Below are 23,859 nucleotides of genomic sequence, written 5' to 3'. Positions count from 1 at the left end.
GGAGGGGTGGGGAGGGAGGGAAGGAACATACTAAGACCTCCTATGTCACAGTTTGGCAAAGAGGGAAGGGAAGGGGAGGGAAGGAAAGGGGAGGGAAGGGGAGGGGAGGGGAGGGAAGGGGAGGGGAGGGAAGGGGAAAGAAAGGAGAAAAGAAAAAGAAATTGTTGGGATGGGTTGCATTGTGTTATGATATGTATTTTCAATGGGGGAGGGATTTCTAGGGCTTAGAAAACACTACAGAGAAGAAATCTTCACGTCTAAGCCTTACAGTGAGAAGTAGAAGAGATGACCAGATAGCAAAAATGAACTGGAACTAAAAATGAAACGCTTAATGCATTTAACATGTGCCAAGTTAAGTAGGAATATGAGATTGTCGGGTTTCCATTGCATAAACTTGCGCTGCCAAGTTTCCTCACACATGAATGTAAGTAGGTTGGACTTTAAGCTAACTGTGTGCTAAAGGCTAGTGAATACAGTAAGGAAGGGAGGCAGCGAAAGGAGAAGGGGTAGGATGCAGAAGCATCCCTTCCTTTTGTGCAGAAACTTCCTTCAGGGGTAAAAATGAAGAGTAATCTCAGAGTAAGCAAACAACATCAAAAGAATCTCACCTAGAGGAGTCTTTAGCCAAACTGTGGTAGTGACTCTTTCACCCTTAGCTATGATAGGACGATGTAACTGGATTCATCATGAAGAGCCTTAGGAAAGCTAGGCGTTCTTTATGGGGCTACCTGGCTGGGACTCTGGCAATTCTGAGGGAAGAAAGCCCCTTTGCAACAGTCTCTTCAGAAACCTATTTTCCGAGAAAAGCAGGTAGTGGGATTGATTATTAAGTTTGCATTTGGACTAAGAAATTAGAACACAGTATCCTTTCCAGTCTGGGGTTCCCGTCAGCCCTACCTAAAGTCAAAACAAATTATATCTCTATTGCACTTGCTATTAAAGAAGTCTGGAGTATTTTTGTTAAACCCAATTGCTGTTATCTCCTGAGAACTAGAAAGTGAACAGCCACATTTATCCCCAGATCAAAGATCAGGAAACTTAGACAGAGACACACTGTTCAGATGAGGCGCCCAAGGTCACTGGTGAAGTTAGAAAGAGCTTGAAGCTGCAGGTAAGTCTTCGCCCCCTAGTTTTGAGCCGCGCCTCCTTAGCTGTCCCCAGACAGGCAGGCTGTGGTCGCGAGATAAATTTTCCCAGGGAGACTGTCCTAAAGGGCACCTTAGGTTCACGCTGAAGTCAGTGTTCAGGGCTCTTCCTCTCCAGCGTGAGGACAAGGGTGCTCCTTAGCAGAGGGGTGAGTGAAGACCTCGAGGGAGACTGGGGTCCCAGGCCCTCAGCCGCCCCCGGGGATCCGCTCCAGATTGTGCAACGCAAGCCCTCCTGGCCTCCGCCGGGGCTCCCTCATCTGGCAGGAGCCCAGAGTCTCTGCAGCGCGCCACCCACGCTGAGAGCGGCTTCTTCAAGAAACAGATCCTGCAGCATAATCTGCCAGGGCCCTGGCAACAGGAACCGGTCCTTCAGGCAGCGAGCCCAGGGAGCAGAATCCTGGCGCCCCCGGCGCGCGGCCCTCAGCGTGCTCACGCAGCTGCGCCCCACCCAGCGGTGCCTGCCCTTTGGTCCCCCGCCCTTCTCTCCATTTTGTCCTCAGCCCCAGCAGCCGCCGGGCTGGCTGCAGAGGCCGAGGGGCCGAGGGCACAGGAGCGCAAGGGATTCCGCGGCACCACGTGTCCAAGCCGGGCTAAGGCGGGCGGAGCGGGCCGGGCCCGGCTCCCCGGGCCTGAGCGCAAACCAGCAGCGACGCGGGGTCCCGTCCGCACCGGCACCCGGCCCAGCCGGGGCCCGGTCTCCCGGGCGCACGTAGGTGCCTCCTCCTGGACAGCGCGATGGGGCCCTTCTGGGCGAGAAAGGGTAAGACCGGGGCGCCTATGCGGTCTCTGCTGTCAGTGCCCGCAGACACGGGAGGGCAACTGATGGTCTTCGGTACAATGAGGGCAGTGATGGGGCGCTCCGGACCCCAGGACCACCCTTTCCAATGCGGGAGGTATCCAGGGTGCTCGGCGATGCACAGAAGAAGGTCGTGGGAAATGGGGAATCAAGGGCACTCTCAGCACATGGAGGCCAAGGGAAAGGCCCTCCTGTTTGATTGGTTTGATTGGTTGTTGAGACGGTCGGGCTGGACTCCTTGTTGCAACGAGCAAGATTAGCCAGGCTAATGTATAGGCCGTCGGTTTTGAATCTCCCTTTACTGGTTGTTCTCAGGAGTGGGTTTGGAAATGGTAGCTTTTGATAAGGAAGGTTCATTAAGAATAGGTGTTCTCCAGGAAGCCTCCATGGAGCTCTCCAAAGAGGGAGACAGTCCCAAGTCCCCAGAGGACACTTTTCAAGTTTCTGCTTCCTGGAGAAACTTTCGTAAAGACTATTCCAGGTGAGAAAGGATGAGCCATTTTCCATTAATGTGCTGTTGAAGGGCTACGTTGATGAGCTCAAAACCTCCTCATGGTGGGTGGTATCAACAGGTTTGGATTTAAAATAGAGGTAAATTGTACAGTAAAAGATATCTGTAAGCTTAATTTAGTATGTGGAAAGAGATTCTGAAAGCTTTTTAAATGAAAGAAACTACTGGGGAAAATCGTTGCTTTTATCTTCCCCAGTGTCCAGCAGGTAGTGCTATCAAGGAAAACAGGAGACTCCACTGCTAGGTTCCTCTTGCGTCCTCTGGCCCTGACCCCAGAGCCTGTGCAGCAGAAGCAAAGGGCAGCTGTAACATCTGGATATCTCTTCTCAGAAAAGGGCCACATTTGAACCCTACAGATCAGAATCTTCAACTTAAAGTTTCTGCCAAATCAGATTCTTCAGTAGGCACATGTTAGGAATGTTTGCCTTTTCCTCCCCATAGGGCACCCTTGGGGCAAAAGGAGTCAGGTATTCTCTATGCCAAGTTTTCTCCACTTGTACATTTGGAGAGCAGTAGCACCTGTCGCCGAGAGATGAGCCCAGGTGAAATCTTTTTTTTTATATGCTTCAGATTTTAAAGCAGCAATACATTATCATAGTGCAGATTTTGATTGCTTAATTTATTTTACAATAGTACTATTTTAATGCAGAATATATTTAAAATACACTCTTCAATTCATAATGATCTGTACATATTTAAATAATATTTTATTCACTTGATTTGTATTTAATAGTCTTTAAGGTGATATCATAATTGAAACTAAGTAATTATATGCATTCATAAACGCTGATGCACTGAACAAAAAAACAAAAAATGGGTCCAAAACTTTATTTTTACAGATGATCTACTGAGGCTTGCAGAGAGTAAGTGAGTAATTTAGCCAGTGGCACACTTAGAACCAGCTGTCTCTAATAGTCATGGGTTTTTTTGTGTTTTTTTTTTTCTTTTCATATTGTAGTAACAGTAGGTAAAAGATAAGCACAAAAGAGTAATACTACAAACTAGTAGTTGACAAGGTTTGGAGATGGGATGAGGGTGAGAAGAATGTGACACTAAAAGTGTAGCATGAAGGAGATCTTTGTGAGGATGGCATAGATATGTATCTTGATTATTGTGGTTACATGAATCTACATATAAGATAAAATGACAGGCCTGGCATTGTGGCTTGCGCCTGTAATCCCAGAACTTTGGGAGCCTGAGAAGGATGGGTTGCTTGAGTCCAGTAGTTTGAGACCAGCCTGGACAACATGGTGGGACCCCATCTCCACTAAAAATACCAAATATAAAAAAAAATAGGTGGACATGGCAGTAGGTGCCTGTAGTTCCAGCTACTGAGGAGGCTGAGGCAGGATGATTGCTTGAGCCCAGGGTGCAGGGAGCTGTGATAGCACCACTGCACTCCAGCCTGGGTGACAGATCAAAACCTTGTCTCAAAAATAAATAAATAAATTAATTAATTAAAGAAAATTTTAAAAAATCATAGAGCTGTAAACAGGCATTGCACCAATGTCAATTTCCTGGCTTTGATATGATACTGTAGTTATATGATATAACCGTTGGGGAAGACCCAGTGAAGGGTACATGGGATCTCTCTGTACTATCTTTACAACTTCCTGTGAGTCTATAATAATTTCAAAATAAAGAAACTTTTTTTACAGTCATTTTGTAAGTACATCAAATTCCAACATCGGCCATTTTTCTAAATCTGAATGTATACAAAATATTTCATTTTACTATATATTCTAAGTATGTAATACATACTTAAAATAGTTGTGGTACAAACTAACACCTGCATATAACTTTATTGATATTTAAAAGACCATACACACCGTTAAGATGTAACTAATCATGCTGGAGTGTCAAATAGCATCTTAGCAATAGGTATTAATTTCATTTTAGTCAATTTCTGTTTATTTAAAATTTTGGAAAACAAAGAGAAAGTGTTTTATTTAAATAGTACTTGTGTGAAAATAACAGCTGGTGTTTTTATTTTCTTCTCTCTTTTTTTTTTATCTGTGTAAAAATACTGAGGTTTTGAGTCTGCATCCTTCTTCTTAGCAGGATGTTTTCTGTGGTTCAGGTGACAGAACCCAGAGATATCACCAAGCAGACATGATAGAGGGGATAGGATAGAAAAAAAAAGAACAAAACTGATGTTCATAAAGATACCTCACTGAAAGAAATTAGGAAAGTAAATTAAGTTATTTGAAATATCTGAAAAGTCTTTTATGGATGTTCAGATCCACCCTCACCAACATCAGGGTGTTTTTTCTTTGGGGTTGGCCACCAATGGCAGAAGTCCCAGAATACCTAAATATATCCCCAAAGAAAACAGGGACTAAAGCTTCTGTGGTCTTGTAGACTGACAGCAGGTACTGGCAAAGGAAAGAAAGGTTCCTGTGTACACACTTCTGACAAAAGAAATGTTTTGTATTTCCAGTACTTCAGAACTTTCCAGAACTTCAGTTTTTCTAGTATACTTCACAATTTTTATCATCTCTGAATATGAATCATACTACTACTTACTTATTCTTACTTAAATTAACACATTACTTTTTTACTCAGATTTATCAAAGGAATAATGCCCACCTATGAAATAATGTTTCATCTGTTAGTTACATTTCTCCTAATATGTACAAATAAATATATATTATAGCTTTATAAAAGACATCCATGAACCACCTAAAATTATCTGTGTACCACCTAATGTATCAGGAAACGCTGTACAATGACACAACCTTGGGAGGTGCTCCAGGACCTGATGATGAGGAGAAGCCTAGCTATACAGAGTAAGTAGAGAAAATATTAAATTAAAAATGTACCTCTAGATTATTTTTCCTATATGGTCTTGTGAATTGTCAAAATGTGGTTAGAATGAGTACTTATATTGTTAGAGCAGTCCATTTAATTATTGGGAAGATCCATTTATCCTTATATTGAGAGTAGATGTGAACTCACCTAATTACCTCTACTGTATCTCTACTGTCACCCAACCAAAAATTCTCTATAATAATACCATGTGACATTTTGCCAGATGCCTCATCAAAGTCCATATGCTTTGCCAGTTCTAACACTATCTGTAATAAGAGAAAAAAAATCTAGACTTGATCCAAGTAATTCTTAGAAGCCCAGGATGATCTCTGTCACTTTTTTCTTTTCTAAGCACCCAGAAACCAACATTTTATTAACTTGTGCCAAAATATTGCCCAATATTTCATTTCAGCCTCATCAATCAGTGTTTTACAGGCTTTCCCTTCCCTCTGGCTTTTGAAAATCAGAACTATATGCTTGGCTTCTATATTTCTAATATCTTGGAATCCCATGCTCAGGGTGCTTCATAGACATTAACAGTGGTGCCATAATTCTATTTGTATGAGACGAGATTGTAAAGCCTAGTTCATAACTTGTTAAATGTCTTAAGAGAAGCTAGTGACATGACTTGACCTGAGCTTTATTCTCTTTTGCCAAGTTTTATTTTTTCCTTTTTAGTTTGGAAATAATTTTTACTTGACAGAGAAGCAAACGAGTCACTAGAAAGTTATGTGTTCTCTTAGTTTTTCATCAGTATTAAATGAACTGTAACAAGTAGTGAGCTTATACTTTTCTTTTGCTTCTTACTTAAAATATAAAGTGAATATTTTTCTATTTCTTACGGTAAGCCATAGTTCAAAATTAGAGTCCAGTCTTCTTGAAACTGTGAACTGAAGTTTTACCGTATCAAATGTTCTTGGGACTAGAACCTTAGATTTTTCAGTTTTTTGCATTAATAGTAGTGGTATTTATTATCATAATATTTAATTCAGCTTTTAAATTAACCAAACATCATTATTTTATCTGAAAATGGTGGGATGTGAGAGAGATTACAAAATAAGAATATTCCAAATGACCTTCTAAGTAAAGATGTGCAAGTTGAATACAGAAAGAGAAAGAAGTAAGAAATTATCTATTTCTCTGAAAATAAGGAATGAAATATGAATTTAATCTCAGAAGAGTACATATTTTCTTATTCCCTAAAGAAAATTGTGAACCTTTGGTGACCCAACTAAAGACAGTTTTCTGACTTAAAACCTTAAAAATCAATTTAGGTTCAACTTATTAACTGTGAGAATTTTCTTCCCAAGGGCAGAACTGATGTCTTTGGTAGTATAAATGAAGAATGGGTGGAAGGTAATATTAACCCGTTCTCTTCCTTCTTTCTTGATTTAACCTGTGCCTGGGGAAACTCAGTTCATAATTTCATCAATTTTCACCATTAATACACACCAAATTAACTTTAAATGGTATGGAATGATAGTCTAAGTGAGTAGGAGCCATTAAACCTAATGACACTTAAATGTATTCATCACATTGATGTGTGTCTTTTAAAGGGCCATTATGTTTTTCCACAAGAGAGAAGGGGTTTGAAAGCGTAAACTTTATATTATCTATATGAACATTCTTTAGTATCCATTTGGTTCTTAAAACATATTAAAATGGAAGGTGGCTATAATAAAGTTGTTTTTAAATTTTAATCAAAGGGGAACATTTCCTGTCGCTCCCAAGAGTAAGGCTGTCGGGGGGTGCGTTGTCCATGGTGCTGAAACGGGCTCTTCCTCAGTGACCTCGCTACAGAATTAGGTACAGAAAGAAAAAAAAAAAAAGGCATTTCTTCCAGTTAATGACTTACAAGAATACAAATATTGACTTTAAAAATTATGTATTCTTCAGTTTTATAATCAGCATGGAAATAGAATTTGCAGACATTACTAGTTTGTATATTTGAGTGATGTGCTTGTAGGACGAATTGACAAATATTTGTTTTTAACCTATTTGAAGTACAGCTTGGAAATTTTTATCACTTTACTCCTACAATTTCTTGATTCATTAAGTTAATAATATTTAAAGGTTGTCAATTTCTATTTCTTTTCTAAAAACTCTTCATTTCGTAATTTTTTAGTCCCATAGTATTGCTTTGTCTCTGACTTTTGTTACAATAGATACTTTGGACATTTTTCATATAATTTTATATAAAAATTATGCCTCCTCAAATAATGAGCCATTATTTCCATTACTATTTATATGTTTGTAGAATACTTATTATCCATAACAAATTGTCAAGAAATACTTAATGCATATAATTGTGAGGATTATGAAGAATTTTTATATATGGCCCTTGCCCCTGAGAAACCTTAAATATAATAATTACTGCATTTGCATAAAAAATAAAATAACAACAACACAAAGCAGTGTATATTACTAGAATTTAAGGTCATTGAGGGACCGGACCTGTTTGATTTTTTATAGCTTTATCTCAAGTATGTAACACAGTTCTTAACTCATAGTGAGTGCACAAAAAGTATTTGTTAAATGCCATAGAACGTTAGTGAATGAATAAGTGCAAAAAGAGCTAGAATTGGTGGCACGAATCAGATGATGTTGATTTACAGCTACCCACTTAAGAAGGGGTATGCGTTGTCTAATTATTATGTTACAGAAATTGATATACATTTATCTGTTTTCCTCCATGCGTTAAATTATGAAAAGCAAAAATAAGTCTAACATGTTTTCATGTATATTAAATGTTAGGTATTTTTTAAGTGTTTTACACATGCCACTTCACTTATTGCTCACTACAATTATTACAATTTCCTCTTTACAAATGAGGAAAGTTAAGAGACTGTCTTAAGTAACCCAGTCGGTAATTAGAAATTCAGAATGAAACTCAGCCTGTCTAATGCTGAGTTTTTAACTATTACTATGCCAAACCCCCAAACTATCCTTCAGCATTAAAGAGCTTTTGTAATTTTCATGACATCATGTGAATTCTAGCTCTTTAGAAATCTTTCTCTTGATCTGCTTATGGAAGATCTGTTACCTAGGCAACCTTGCTTTTCTAATTAACAGTAGAGAAGTCATTTTCCTCCCTCTTCATAGCAGGCAAAAGGAAAATTTATTCATGGGGAAAAGCATAAAATCCAAGAGCCAGAGCCATCCTTTGGGTTTATGTAGAAAGAAGAGGAAGAAAAATGACAGAGTGGGAAAAGAATAGATAGTCCTCTCTACCCTCTACCCTAAGTTGGAAAGGTTTTGTGGGGACTCCAGTGATTATTCTCTAACAACTAGAATGTTCTCTCCTACTTCTTTTTGAAGTGAAGTAGCTGTGGCATGAAGTTCATCCAAAGACTTTTGAAACAATGTTCCAGACAGAGGCTTATTTTTCAGTTTCCAACAAGACCAATATCAAACACCCTGAGCTAGATTGATAATGTTTATACAATTATATTAAACTTATGTACAGATGTTTAATAAGCCCATTATATAATTTCCTCACAGTATTTCCCAGTCTGATATTTCTTATGTTTATGCCACATTTTTAAACCAAAACTTTTAAATCCAGCATCTATTATTCAGCTCTTACCACTAATGAAGTTTGTCCAGAAAACTTATCAATCATCCTGAACTTAACTCACTTATGATCACTTTTCATAAAAAAGTACAAAAAGAACAGATTTAGTAGCTTAGCTGTGTTAATCACATAAAATTCTTATCATTCTTAAATTTGCATCTGGACATCCAGCTAGAAACTTAAAACTGAAAGTTAACTAATCCCAATAGTTCTGAAAACATTCCACATACTGACAATACCTAAACACTTATTTTCCTTATTGGAAAACACCAAAGACAATCTGATTTTCCTTGCTGAAATAATAATAAAGTTATGCATTAGGTGAAGTGTATTAGTTTGTTCTCACACTAGTAATAAAGACATATCTGAGACTGGGTAATTTATAAAGGAAAGAGGTTTAATTGACTCACAGTTCCACATGGCTGGGGAGGCATCAGGAAACTTATAATCATAGTGGAAGAGAAGGCAAACACATCCTTCTTCACATGGTGGCAGTAGGGAGAAGTGCAAAGAAAAAGGGGGGAAGCTCCTTATAAAACCATCAGATCTTGTGAGAACACACTCACTATCATGAGAACAGTATGGAGGTAACTGCCCCCATGATTCAATTACCTCCTACCAGGTAACTCCCATGACACGTTGAGATTATGGGAACTACAATTTAAGTTAGGATTTGAGCGACGGACACAGAACCAAACCCTATCATTCTGCCCCTGGCCCCTCCCAAATCTCATGTCCTCATATTTCAAAACACAATCATGCCTTTCCAACAGTCCCCCAAAGTCTTAACTCATGCCAGCATTAACCCAAAAGTCCAAGTCCAAAGTCTCATCTGAAACAAAGCAAGTCCCTTCTGTCTATGAGCCTGCAAAATTAAAAGCAAGTAAGTTACTTCCCAAATACAATGGGGGTACAGGCATTGGACAAATAGACCCATTACAAATGGGAGAAATTGGCCAAAACAAAGGGGTTACAAGTCCCATCCAAGTTCAAAATCCAATATGGCAGTCATTAAACCTTAAAGTTCCAAAATGCTCTCTTTTGACTTCATGTCTCACATCCAGGTGATGTTGATGCAAGAGGTGGGCTCCCATGACCTTGGGCAGCTCTGCCCCTGTGGCTTTGCATGAGACAGCCCAAATCCTGGCTGCTTTCACAGGCTGGTGTTGTCTGTGGCTTTTCCAGGCACACAGTACAAGCTGTCAGTGGATCTACCATTCTGTGATCTGAGGACAGTGGCCCTCTTCTCACAGCTCTACTAGGCAGTGCCCCCAACCCCACATTTCTCTTCAACACTGCCCTAACAGAGGTTTTCCATGAATGTTCTGCCCCAGCAGCAAACTTCTCCCTGGACATCCAGGTGATTCCATACATCCTCTGAAATCTATGTGGAGGTTCCCAAACCTCAGTTCTTGACTTCTATGCACCCACAGGCTCAACACCACATGGAAAGTGCCAAGGCTTGGGGCTTGCACCTTCTGAAGTCATGTCCAGAGCTGTACCTTAGCCCCTTTTAGCCATGGCTTAGAACAGCTGGGATGCAGGGCACCATGTCCTGAGGCTGAACACAGCAGGGGAGCCCTGGGCCTGGACCACGAAACCTTTTTTTCCTACTAGGCCTCTGGGTCTGTGATGGGAGGGACTGCTGCAAAGATCTTTGATATGCCCTGGAGACATTTTCCCCATTGTCTTGGTGATTAACACTGGGCTCCTTGTTACTTGTGCAAATTTCTGCAGCTGGCTTGAATATCTCCCCAGAAAATGGGTTTTTCTTTTCTATTGCATCATTAGGCTGCAAATGTTCAAAACTTTTATGCTCTGCTTCCCCTTGAATGCTTTGCCACTTAGAAATTTCTTCCACCAGATACCCTAAATCATCACTCTCAAGTTCAAAGTTTCACAGATCTCTAGGGCAGGGAGAAAATCCCACCAGTCTCTTTGCTAAAACATAGCAAGAGTGACCTTTACTCTAGGCCCCAACAAGTTCCTCATCTCCATCTGAAACCACCTCAGCCTGCACTTAATTGTCTATATCACTATCAGCATTTTGGCCAAAGCCATTCAACAAGTCTCTAGGAAGTTGCAAACTTTCCCACATCTTCCTGTCTTCTGAGCCCTCCAAGTCTCTAGAAAGTTCCAAACTTTTCCACATTTTCCTGTCTTCTTCTGAGCCCTCCAAACTGTTTTAACCTCTGCCTGCTACCAATTTCCAAAGTTGCTTTCACATTTTCAGGTATCCTTATAGCAGCACCCCACTCCAGGTACCAATTTACTGTATTAGTCTATTCTCGTGCTGCTAATAAAGACATATCTGACACTAGGTAATTTATAAAGGAAAGAGGTTTAATTGACTCACAGTTTTGGATGGCTTGGGAAACCTCAGGAAACTTACAATCATGATGGAAGGGGGAAGTAAAACATGTCCTTCTTCACATAGCAGCAGTAAGAAGTGCCAAGCAAAAAGGGGAGAAACCCCTTATAAAACATCAGATCTCATGAGAACTCACTCACTATCACAAGAACAGCATGGAGGTAACAGACACCATGATTCAATTACCTCCCACCAGGCCCCTCCCATGACACGTGCAGTTTATGGGAACTACAATTCAAGATGAGATTTGGGTAGGGACACACCCAAACCATATCATGAAGTGACTGACATATTATTGATATGCTTTCCAGTCCTGTATATATCAGTAAATATCTAGAGGCTTGTAAATTAAATGTGTGATCGTTTGCTCCAGAATATTTTTTCCCAGTTATTGAATTACGTATGCTGTTATCCAATTATTGTATATAAAAAGAAGAAAAGAAACTTCATCATTTATAAAGACCCTAGGAGAAGGGATGAGATAGCACATAACACATCTTAAATTTCTTCTTAAAAATTTGACATTACATAGCAATCCCTGCTTTACATTCCCTCTGTACAATGAAAAACAATATTAAACATAATTTGAAATTAAATTTTTCCTATACTTTAAAATATATCATGTTAACACATGAATAAGTTGCACTGCTAGGTTTCCTTTTACTCTTTATAGCCTTAACTTTTTCACATTATTTTTCATCCCATTATACTAAGCTTAATCTATATTTCACTCCCCTAAGGAATTTCTTTCTCCTTTTATACTAACTGCTTTTATGTACATTAATGAAAATTTTGCACGCCAAGGAGAAGAGGTGAAAACATTCAGACACACACTCTTGACTTCCTTAATGGACATTCATAAGAAGTGAAACATTTCTTTTCTCAGTGTCTCTAATATATGTTACAAATGAGATCAGGTTAACATTAATGTGACCACAAACTTCCAGCTGTTCAAATTTACACATTCATCGTGTTGCTCGTTTTACTAGTGCACAAGGGAAATACCATCTTCTGGGACTTTTCTTCCCCCCATCAGGATATTTAAGCTGGAAGCTTTGTCAGGCTGCGTCAGTGTTCCCTGAGTAAGCAGGAATGCAAACTGCAATTTTAGCATTAGCATTCTACTTAGAACAAAGGGAGGTGCCCGGAAGCAGTACACATTAGTGCAGAGTTTTCTGGTTTCCCTTTAAAGAGAAGGCACAGCCATTTGACTCTTGAGCTTATTTAAACAAGTCACCAGTCCTTGACTCCAGAACTGAAGCTTTATATGTTCTTTCTATTTGGCTGAGCCAGTAATTTTTGATCGCTTCTTCTTCCCAAGAGGTAAGTTTGCTTGCTGTGGTAAGGGAGGTATATTTGTTTTGCTAAGGGGTTATATTCTTGTCAAAGATTTGTCGTAAAAATATTAAGGAAGATGTGGTTAACTAAATCACATTTCATAAAATGTTGCTGATATTCCAAATAAGCCTTGTTTTGGAGTTAGAAATGATCGGGAGAAAATTTAAGTTTTCAAGGGAGCATTTAAATAGCAAAGAATTTGTACAGTCTGACTGTACAATTTCCTGCAAAGAAATTTTCCTGCAAAGAAATTTTCAAGTGAGCATTTAAATAGCAAAGAATTTGTACAGTCTGACTTTACAATTTCATGCAAAGAAATTGTAAATCATGTATTATAAAATTGTTCCTAATTTGTCATTTAAAGCTGTTTTCCTTTTATCAAACTGTACAAAACTTTCTTTCGGTTCTTCACTCTGAGTCTCTCTGATCCGATTGACCAGGAGAGAGCTGCTAACTATAGTAGCATGCTGCCATTCCTACACTTGGCAGGTTGACAGTAGTTGAGTGAAGGAGTTTAAATTAGTTTCTATTTAGAGTTTATCCCAGATTATATAATAATTTTGTACTGCAGGCTTTGCTCTAGAATGTAAGTGAAAATTAATGCTCTTGATCTAGAAACATTTTAAATTGAATTAATTTGAATGTGATATGCTAGTTGTTTTGTAGTTGTACAAATTGAATACGTCTGTAGTATATGAGAGTTTATACGTGTTCTCCTGGTTGGGAGCTTTCACAGGTTAGGGTTGAAGTGCCATATCTGCTCTTAAGTAAATGTGTTGTATTATTTATTGCTAAACTATCAAGTATATACATTTTCAAAAACAGCTACCATGAAGGTAATGGTTTAGTTTAAAACTTGGAGACTCTTGCAGGTGAAACTGGATTTAAATACAGCTATTTTTCTTATTGGCTCCAATACCATTTGGCATTAAGTGGGTACCAGTTAAACTCCCACCTCAGCAAGAGGGGAAAGGTTGTTGGCCAGTGCTCTAAAGGCAGTTTTATCTCTAGCAAGACTTATAATATTTTTGCAGGCATTCAGAAATCTATCCTGAAATAGTGGTAATTATTGTTACTGTCAGAGTCATCTCGTTCCTAATAACATAGAGAGCTGTCTTACTTGTGCTGTCCTTAATTCCTCACACCTACCTGATGTCCCAAACCTCACCTTGTTTGAGGTCACTTAGGTGTAATAGCAAAGCAATTACATAAGAATAGTGCCATTATTGTGCGGACAAACTAAGAGCAATGTTTTCCAACCTTAACTGCACATTGGAAGATGTTACCAGAAAGGGGTCCCGATCCAGACCCCAAGGGAGAGTTCTTGGATCTTGCACAAGAAAGAATTCAAGGCAAATTCATAGAGTAAAATGAAAGCAAGTTTATTAGACAAGTAAAGAAACAAAGGAATGGCTACTCCATAGGCAGAGCAGCAGCATGAGCTACTCGTTGGCTATTTTTATGGCTATTTCTTGATTACATGCTAAACAAGGGGTAGATTATTCATGAGTTTTCTGGGAAAGGGATGGGCAATTCCCAGAATTTAGGGTTCCTCTCTCTTTTTAGACCATGTAGGTTGATTTCCTTATATTGCCATGGCATTTATAAACTGTCATGGCACTGGTAGGAGTGTCTTTTAACATGCTAATGAATTATAATTAGCATATAATGAGCAGTAAGGATGACCAGAAGTCACTTTCATGGCCATCTTGGTTTTGGTGGGTTTAGGCCAGCTTCTTTACCGCATCCTGTTTTATCAGCAAGGTCTTTTTGACCTGTACCTTGTGCCAACCTCCATCCTGTCACTTAGAATGTCTAACCTCCTGGGAATACAGCCCAATAGGTCTCAGCCTTATTTTATGCAGCCCCTGTTCAAAATGGAGTTGCTCTAGTTCAAACACCTCTGACAGAATCACATGGTGGGCTCCATGCATCAGTATTTTTTAAAGGTCTTCTTGTAATTCTAAGATTTATCAAGGTTGAGAACCTCTGCCTTAGTAAGAATTGTCTTCCTGCATGATTTTAAAAGTTATTTGAAGCTGGGCATGCTAGCTCACTCCTATAATCCCAGCACTTTGGGAGGCCGAGGCGGGTGGATCACAATGTCAGGAGATCGAGACCATCCTGGCCAACATGGTGAAACCCTCTCTCTACTAAAAATACAAAAATTAGCTGGGTATGGTGGCGCATACCTGTAGTCCCAGCTACTCGGGAGGCTGAGTCAGGAGAAATGCTTGAACTCTGGAGGCGAAGGTTGCAGTGAGCAGAGATCACGCCACTGCATTCCAGCTTGGGCTACAGACCAAGACTCTGTCTCAAAAAAAAAAAAAAAAAAAAGGTTATTTGAAACTGCTCTTCCACCCCACCCCCAGACAGCAATATCAAGTAGTACATTATCTACTTATAAGACAAAGTGAGAACTGGAGTCTCAAGCTTAACCTAACAATCTTGAGTTATGGGACATGACATAAAATTCATAGGGGTGCAAATGTGATGCTTTATCTAAATGCTAATATACTTGAGGTCAACTCTGGAAAAGTAAACTTTAAAAGAGTGTGACTTTTAAAGTTTACTTTTACTCTTTTTACTTTAAATGTTACTTTTCCTTTTCCTTTTTTTTTTTTTTTTTTTTTGAGGTGGAGTTTCGCTCTTCTTGCCCAGGCTGGAGTGCAATGGGGCGATCTCAGCTCACCGCGACCCCCGCCTCCCGGGTTCAAGTGATTCTCCTGCCTCAGCCTCCCAAATAGCTGGGATTACAGGCATGCACCACCACACCTGGCTAATTTTGTCTTTTTAGTAGAGATGGGGTTTTTCCATGTTGGTAAGGCTGGTCTCGAACTCCTGACCTCAGGTGATCCACCCGCCTCACCCTGCCAAAGTGCTGGGATTACAGGTGTGAGCTCCCGGACTTACTTTTCCATATCTAAATGTAATAAAGTTGTGTTTGAGTTATTCAGCAATGTTTATCACATTTCTGTGTCTGAGACCCATCTTAGTCTGAAGTTTGGAAAACACTCACTCCAGCCAGTTTGCTCAGGTAGAAAAAGTGACTAGAATACTGCATTTATAGGGTTGCTGAAAGAATTGAAGATATAATGCATGATAAAAGTCTAGCACAGTGCCTCACATACAGTGGGTATTTAATATGTTAGTTTTCACCTTCCTTCCTCAGCTTATTAATTTTAACATTAAAGTGTCTCAGGTTAACCTTAAGGCAATGAGTAGAGAAAAACTATTATTTCCCATATATTATGATGGTTCATCTGTTGTTTTTCAAAGAGGATTAATTCAAACCTTTGCCTGGAACATGAGGTGTATTTTTTTGCAATTTACTTCAAATAATTGAAGAAATTCAAAGTCATTAAAAAGTCATGCAGAAAATGTGAAGTTTATTAATTTGTCTAATTGTTAAAGAAAAGAAATAACTAAAATATGTCCTTATTTTGGTCATTGGAAAATATACCACAGAATGCATTTCAAATTATTTGTGTGTGTTCATATTTTTTAATTGAAAAGGTACCAGGGGTTAACTTGTATGTATTACTTTTAGAGTATCTTACATTTTTTTTCAGTTTTGTAAATGACTATTGTCACTTATTGGCACAAGTTCTTTAAAGGCCTCTCACAAATCTTAACCCATGTGCATAACACTCGCCTCTATCCAACAAACCAACTACAGATTTCTAGCTCTTTTTTTCCTATATCTTCCTTCACACACACACACACACACACATGAACACCCTGAAAGACAGAGAAAAGAGAGAGAAATGGAGACTCAGAGACAAAAAGACAAAGAGCGAGTGAGAGATTTTTCCACAACGTATATTCCAAGATCTTAACCAACATAAATGTTGATCACAGCTGACTACTGCCAAAGCAATCCAATAAATACCAAAGTGACATGTTCTTCATTATGCAGAGAATCCCATTCCCTCTTGGATGCCATGTCCATAGCTCAATTTCTGAAGAAAATATTTAAGTCATTTTTAATCATACAACTTCTGGACATCAGACTCTGAATCTCAATCCAGAAATTTCTAATACTTTTTCTATTCCAGTTGAATTCTCAATCATTTATATTTGTATACAAGAAACCTGATGCTATACTGTGAAATTGGAGTTAAGCAACTGCGATTTATAATGAAACCCTGGATTCCAAGTTGCTTGACTACAGCTGATTAAATGCACAGCAGCCTTCAAATGACTTACATTTGCTGTATTCTTTCTAATAATGGTAACCAACTACATGATAACTTAATTTGATAATGACAGTGTTTTCCTGAGATAAGAATGCTTGTGATTTTTGCACATTGATTTTGTATCCTGAGACTTTGAGGAAGTTGCTTATCAGCTTAAGGAGATTTTGGGCTGAGACAATGGGGTTTTCTAAATACACAGTCAAGTCACCTGCAAACAGAGACAATTTGACTTCCTCTCTTCCTATTTGAATACCCTTTATTTCTTTCTCTTGCCTGATTGCCCCAGCCATAACTTCCAACACTATGTTGAATAGGAGTGATGACGGAGGGTATCCTTGTCTTGTGCTAGTTTTCAAACGAAATGCTTCCAGCTTTTCCCCATTCAGTATATTGGCTGTGGGTTTGTCATAAATAGCTCTTATTATTTTGAGATATGTTCCCTCACTACCAAGTTTATTGAGAGTTTTTATCATGAAGGGGTGTTGAATTTTGTCGAAGGCCTTTTCTGCATCTGTTGAGATAATCAAGTGGTTTTTGTCGTTGGCTCTGTTTATGTGATGGATTACGTTTATTGATTTGCATATGTTAAACCAGCCTTGCATCCCAGGGATGAAACCAACTTGATCATGGTGGATAAGCTTTTCAGTGTGCTGCTGGATTTGGTTTGACAGTATTTTATTGAGGATTTTTGCATCAGTGTTCATCAGGGATATTGGCCTGAAATTTTCTTTTTTTGTTGTGTCTCTGCCAGGTTTTGGTATCAGGATTATGCTGACCTAATAAAATGAGTTAGGGAGGAGTCCCTGTTTTTCTATTGTTTGGTATAATTTCAGAAGGAACAGTACCAGCTCCTCTTTGTACCTCTGGTAGAATTCAGCTGTGAATCCTTCTGGTCCTGGGCTTTTTTGTTTGTTTTAGGCTATTAATTACTGCCTCAATTTCAGAACTTGTTATTGGTCTATTCAAGGATTCAAATTCTTCCTGGCTTAGTCTTGGGAGGGTGTATGTGTCCAGGAATTTATCCATTTCTTCTGTATTTTCTAGTTTATATGTGTAGAGGTGTTTATAGTATTCTCTGATGGTAGTCTGTAATTCTGTGGAATCAGTGGTGATCTCCCCTTTATCATTTTTTATTGTGTCTATTTGATTCCTCTCTTTTCTTCTTTATTAGTCTGGCTAGCAGTCTATCTATTTTGTTAATCTTTTCAAAAAACCAGCTCCGGAATTCATTGATTTTTTGAAGGGCTTTTCTTGTCTCTATCTACTTCGGTTCTGCTCTGATCTTAGTTATTTCTTGTCTTCTGCTAGCTTTTGAATTTGTTTGCTCTTGCTCCTCTAGTTCTTTTCATTGTGATGTTAGGGTGTCAATTTTAGATCTGTCCTGCTTTCTCCTGTGGGCATTTAGTGCTACAAATTTCCCTCTACACACTGCTTTAGCTATGTCCCAGAGATTCTGATACATTGTGTCTTTGTTCTCGTTGGTTTCAAAGAACTTATTTATTTCTGCCTTAATTTCGTTATTTACCCAGTGGTCATTCAGGAGCAGGTTGTTCAGTTTCCATGTAGTTGTGCAGTTTTTAGTGAGTTTCTTAATCCTGAGGTCTAATTTGATTGCACTGTGGTCTGAGAGACTGTTATGATTTCAGTTATTTTGCATTTGCTGAGGAGTGTTTTACTTCCAATTACATGGTCTATTTTAGAATAAGTGTGATATGGTGCTGAGAAGAATGTATATTCTGTTGACTTGGTGTAGAGAGTTCTGTAGATGTCTATTATGTCTGCTTGGTCCAGAGCTGAGTTCAAGTCCTGAATATCCGTGTTAATTTTGTGTCTTGTTGATCTCTATAATATTGAGAGTGGAGTGTTAAAGTCTCCCACTATTATTGTGTGGGAGTCTAAGTCCCTTTGTAGGTCTCTAAGAACTTGCTTTATTTTGCTCATTAGTTGATGCAGTTTCTTCACAGTGTCAATGTTCTTTACAATTTGGTATGTTTTTATAGTGGCTGGTACTGGTTTTTCCTTTCCATATTTAGTGCTTCCTTCAGGAGCTCTTGTAAGGCAGGACTTGTGGTGACAAAATCTCAGCATTTGCTTGTCTGTAAAGGATTTTATTTCTCCTTTGCTTATGAAGCTTAGTTTGGCTGGATATGAAATTCTGGGTTGAAAAATCGTTTCTTTAAGAATGTTGAATATTGGCCCCCATTCCCTTCTGGCTTGTAGGGTTTCTGCAGAGAGATCCGCTGTTAGTCTGATGGGCTTCCCTTTGTGAGTAACCCGACCTTTCTCTTGGGCTGCCCTTAACATTTTTTTTTTTTTCATTTCAACCTTGGTGAATCTGATGATTATGTGTCTTGGGGTTGCTCTTCTCGAGGAGTATCTTTGTGGTGTTCTCTGTATTTCCTGAATTTGAATGTTTGCCTGTCTTGCTAGGTTGGGGAAGTTCTCCTGGATAATATCCTGAAGAGTGTTTTCCAACTTGGTTCCATTATCCCCATCAGTTTCTGGTACACCAATCAAAAGTAGGTTTGATCTTTTCACATAGTCCCATATTTCTTGGAGGCTTTGTTTGTTCCTTTTCATTCTTTTTTCTCTAATCTTGTCTTCATGCTTTATTTCATTAAGTTGATCTTCAATCTCTGATATATCTTCTGCTATATCAATTTGGCTATTGATACTTGTGTATGCTTCACAAAGTTCTTGTGATGTGTTTTTCAGCTCCATCAGGTCTTTCATGTTCTTCTCTAAACTGGTTATTCTAGTTAGCAATTCCTCTAACGTTTTTTCAAGGTTCTTAGCTTCCTTGCATTGGGTTAGAACATGCTCCTTTAGCTCGGAGGAGTTTCTCATTACCCACCTTCTGAAGCCTATTTCTGTCAATTCGTCAAATATATTCCCTGTTCAGTTTTGTTCCCTTGCTGGCGAGGAGTTGTGATCCTTTGGAGAAGAAAAGGCAATCTAGTTTTTGGAATTTTCAGCCTTTTTGCACTTTTTCCTCATCTTGGTAGATTTATCTACCTTTGGTCTTTGATGCTGGTGATTCTTGTATGGTGTTTTTGTGTGGACGTTCTTTATGTTGATGTTGATGCTATTTCTTTCTGCTTGTTAGTTTTCCTTCTAACAGTCAGGCCCCTCTGTTGCAGGTCTGCCGGAGTTTCCTGGAGGTCCACTCCAGACTCTGTTTGCCTGGGTATCACCAGCGGAGGCTGCAGAACAGCAAAGATTGCTGCCTGTTCCTTCCCCTGGAAGCTTCATCCCAGAGGGGCACCCGCCAAATGCCAGCCGGAGCTCACCTGTATGAGGTGTCTGTTCACACTTGCTGGGAGGTGTCTCCCAGTCAGGAGGCACGGGGGTCAGGAACTCACTTGAGGAGGCAGTCTGTCCCTTAGCAGAGCTCGAGTTCTGTGCTGGGAGATCCATTGCTCTCTTCAGAGCCAGCAGGCAGGAACGTTTAAGCCTGCTGAAGCTGTGTCCACAGCCGCCCCTTCCCCCAGGTGCTCTGTCCGAGAGAGTTGGGCGTTTTATATATAAGCCCCTGAGTGGGGCTGCTGCTTTTCTTTCAGAGATGCCCTGTCCAGAGAGGAGGAACCCAGAGAGGCAGTCTGGCTACAGCAGCTTTGTGGTGCTGTGGTGGGCTCTACCCAGTCCAAACTTCCCAGTGGCTTTGTTTACACTGTGTGGGGAAAATCACCTACTCAAGCCTCAGTAATGGCAGATGCCCCTCCCCCCACCAAGCTCCAGCATCCTAGGTTGACTTCAGACTGCTGTGCTGGCAGCGAGAATTTAAAGCCAGTGGATCTTAGCTTGCTGGGCTCTGTGGCGGTGGGATCTGCTGAGCTAGACCACTTGGGTCCCTGGCTTCAGCCCCCTTTCCAGGGGAGGGAACGGTTCTGTCTCGCTGGCATTCCAGGAGCCACTGGGTTTGAAAAAATGACTCCTTCAGCTAGCTCGCTGTCTCTCCAAACAGCCATCTAGTTTTGTGCTTGAAACCTAAAGCCCTGGTGGTGTAGGCTTCCAAGGGAATCTCCTGGTCTGTGGGTTGTGAAGACCATGGGAAAAGCATAGTATCTGGGCCTCAATGCACCATTCCTCATGGCACAGTCCCTCACAGCTTCCCTTAGCTAGGGCAGGGAGTTCCCCAACCCATTGCGCTTCCCAGGTGAGGCAATGCTCCACCTTGCTTTAGCTTGCCCTCTGTGGGCTGCACCCACTGTCTAACCAGCCCCAATGAGATGAGCTGGGTACCTCAGTTGGAAATGCAGAAATCACCCACCTTCTGTGTTGATCTCGCTGGGAGCTGCAGCCCGGAGCTGTTCCTATTCCGTCATCTTGCCAGCCACCCCCAGCTTTTAAATTACATAATGTATTTTGGCTGGGCTTGGTGGCTCACACCTGTAATCCCAGCACTTCGGGAGGCCAAACCAGGTGGATCACCTGAGGTCGGGATTTCAAGACCAGTCTGAGAAACATGGAGAAACTCCATCTCTACTAAAAATACAAAATTAGCTGGGCATGGTGGCACATGCATATAATCCTAGTTAGGAGGCTGAGGCAGGAGAATCGCTTGAAACTGGGAGGCAGAGATTGCAATGAGCTGAGATCGTGCCATTGCACTCCAGCCTGGGCAACAAGAGCGAAACTCCATCTCAAAAACAAAACAAAAAAAATTCATTTTGACTTCATAAATGAGTTTTTCAAAAAGGTTTACACTAATAACTCATTTTTAATTCAAGTAGAGAGAAACATGCCATCCTCATTTTTATAACTAAATATTTATAAAGTACCCATAGCATCTTTTGTGCATATTAAGTCATAGGCCTAAATCAGTTGTACCTTCTTGCAAGAAGCCTAAATCCAATTTAAATAAACGATATGAACCCTACCAAAATTGAATTAGAGATTGGCTTATTTTCATATTTCAGAAAATAATATTTCTGAAACACATTGAACAAAACTAGTTTGAAACATTTCAAATGCTTTAATCTCTCAAAGTATTTTAGGGTAAGGTGCTGTTGGCCTAATTCATGTGGCCAAAAATTAAATTGCAGTGGAACTTAGAACCCACAAGAGCATTACTATAGGAATATATCTGAGGAGGGCCATCTGCCATCCTCAATGAGCTTCCCTCCAGCCCCCACTGAAAAAGACTCTTTGAGGTTTAGGCTGAATGTACTTCTCAGAGGACACATCTGAGAAAATGCCCCATGTGTGTATACTCCTTCTATCTCTAATGGCATGAATAATGAATAAGAAGCTTATGAAATATGCACTCAAATAGCCTTCCTCTCTTTTTAAGAAAACACTATGCCACACCTATAGTAAGAAAAAAAAAACTGGAAATGCTGAAATAAGATTTGTCTTGAATTTAATGATTTTGACATAAATAATTTTTTTGCATGGAAATTTGAATTCATTCTTTCTGAAAGAATTATTATGGGGGTAGGAAACCAACATTACACATTTGAAATCAGCATTTTCATACCCAATTACTATGCTATAAATTAGAAAAAACAAGTAACTTCATCTAGAAGATACATAATTTGAGAGCTGTTGACTCTGTCTTTTAAAAAGAACCAATTTTTTATCTGTTTAGCACAAACAGGAAAAATTCTATATTAAGGTTCCCTTTGATGTCCACATAAAGCAAAGTCTCTCTCTCTCTCTCTCTCTCCCATTCTAACTCTATTTCTACCTCTCCCTCCCTCCCTCCTTCCCTCTTGTTTCTTTAGAGAAAACAATTAAATTACACTCCTAGAATTCTATTATAAATGGAAGAAACGAAGGGAGATGGAGAGGGAAGAAAAGAAAGGAAGGAATCAGGATTGTTTGGTAAAAACTGATATGCTGGCAGAAATAAAGCAAATCCTCTTAATTTAAAATTTTATTTAAAGATCTTATGTTTAAACAATAATGAAAGATAAATTATAGAAGTGAATGACCATTTATATCTTCATTCAGCAGTATTCACAAAAACATAAATTATTACAATAGCCTTATCAAAATAGTCCTATAGGAAAAACATCACAGTAAAGGTCAGGAGGTATTTAGAAATTCAATGAGCTAGTATACATGAAAATTATTTGTAAAACTAAAATATATAAGGTAATAGTATTAAAAATTTATTTTTCTAAACTTTTTTATAAATATGAAAAGTCTAATTGTTAAAATTTTATTTTTTATTTTTTTATTTTTTTTTAGATATACCTAATGTAAATGATGAGCTAATGGGTGCAGCACATCAACATGGCGCATGTATACATATGTAACAAAACTGCACGTTGTGCACAGGTACCCTAGAACTTAAAAGTATAAAAATAAAAAAAAATTTAAAAAAAGTTTTAAAGTAGAATTTAAACTGCTTAGTATTCAGCTTGGTATGTGGATGCATACATATATGTGTTGGAAACAGCTAATAACAGAATAATAAAACAGAAGCTAATTTCTACATCATGAAAATGAATTTATTAGAGTTCTGCTCATAATTCTGTTACCATTACTGACAGCTAATAACAGAATAATAAAACAGAAGCTAATTTCTACATCATGAAAATGAATTTATTAGAGTTGTGCTCGTAATTCTGTTACCATTACTGACCTTTTTTTGTTTGACCTAAGCCTGCTAAAACCTCTACATTTATACTGAAAATAAATGTGACTATGATGAGCATTCATCAGTTTTTGAAAGATTAAAGTGCCTCGATTGCTCACACATGTATGGATTTTTTATTTTACATAGGTAGCTAGGATCCATGTTATGTCAATATCGCTTGAACAAAGACAATTGTAATCAAGGAATAAACATTTATTTAAACTCACAAATAAATGTTCATTGTATGGGAATTATAAAATCAATGAACACATTCTTCTCTATTATGAAATAGCCTCTGGCTGCATCAAATTTTCCTTGGACAAGTTGGAGAAGAGACGTGGGGAAAGGAAAGAATCAACCCAAAGAAGCATTTAATTGGTATAAGTGAATTTACATTTTTCTTACTTGCACTCCAGATATTAAAACATATAGTGTTTGAACCAAACCTGACATAGGATTAAATCAGAAATGACAAAAAGATGCTTTACCAGCTAAACTTCAACACGTTGATATGTTTTATATTAT

At 39.0% G+C, this 23,859-nt stretch overlaps 1 protein-coding gene across 4 annotated transcripts in view; it reads left to right on the top strand.

Annotated features, from left to right (window-relative positions):
• Nucleotides 1–1,509: 1,509 nt before the first annotated feature.
• The window catches only part of SYBU (syntabulin), a 117,523-nt gene continuing 95,173 nt past the window's right edge, over nucleotides 1,510–23,859 (top strand). For 2 of the 4 annotated variants that reach the window (XM_528216.8, XM_009455808.5), the window contains exon 1: nucleotides 1,510–1,908. Coding sequence is in view for 2 of the 4 variants with exons in the window: in XM_009455812.5 (XP_009454087.1) it covers nucleotides 1,884–1,908 (25 nt within the window). In the remaining 2 variants the exon portion in view is untranslated. The remainder of the gene's footprint in view (nucleotides 1,909–23,859) is intronic. The other 2 variants (XM_009455812.5, XM_003311903.6) reach the window with 2 other exon arrangements.

Source organism: Pan troglodytes, chromosome 7 (assembly GCF_028858775.2).
Source record: "Pan troglodytes isolate AG18354 chromosome 7, NHGRI_mPanTro3-v2.0_pri, whole genome shotgun sequence".
Classification (NCBI taxonomy): domain Eukaryota; kingdom Metazoa; phylum Chordata; class Mammalia; order Primates; family Hominidae; genus Pan; species Pan troglodytes.
The sequence above is the reverse complement of the archived record's forward strand: the minus strand, read 5'-3'. Positions and strand labels throughout refer to the sequence as shown.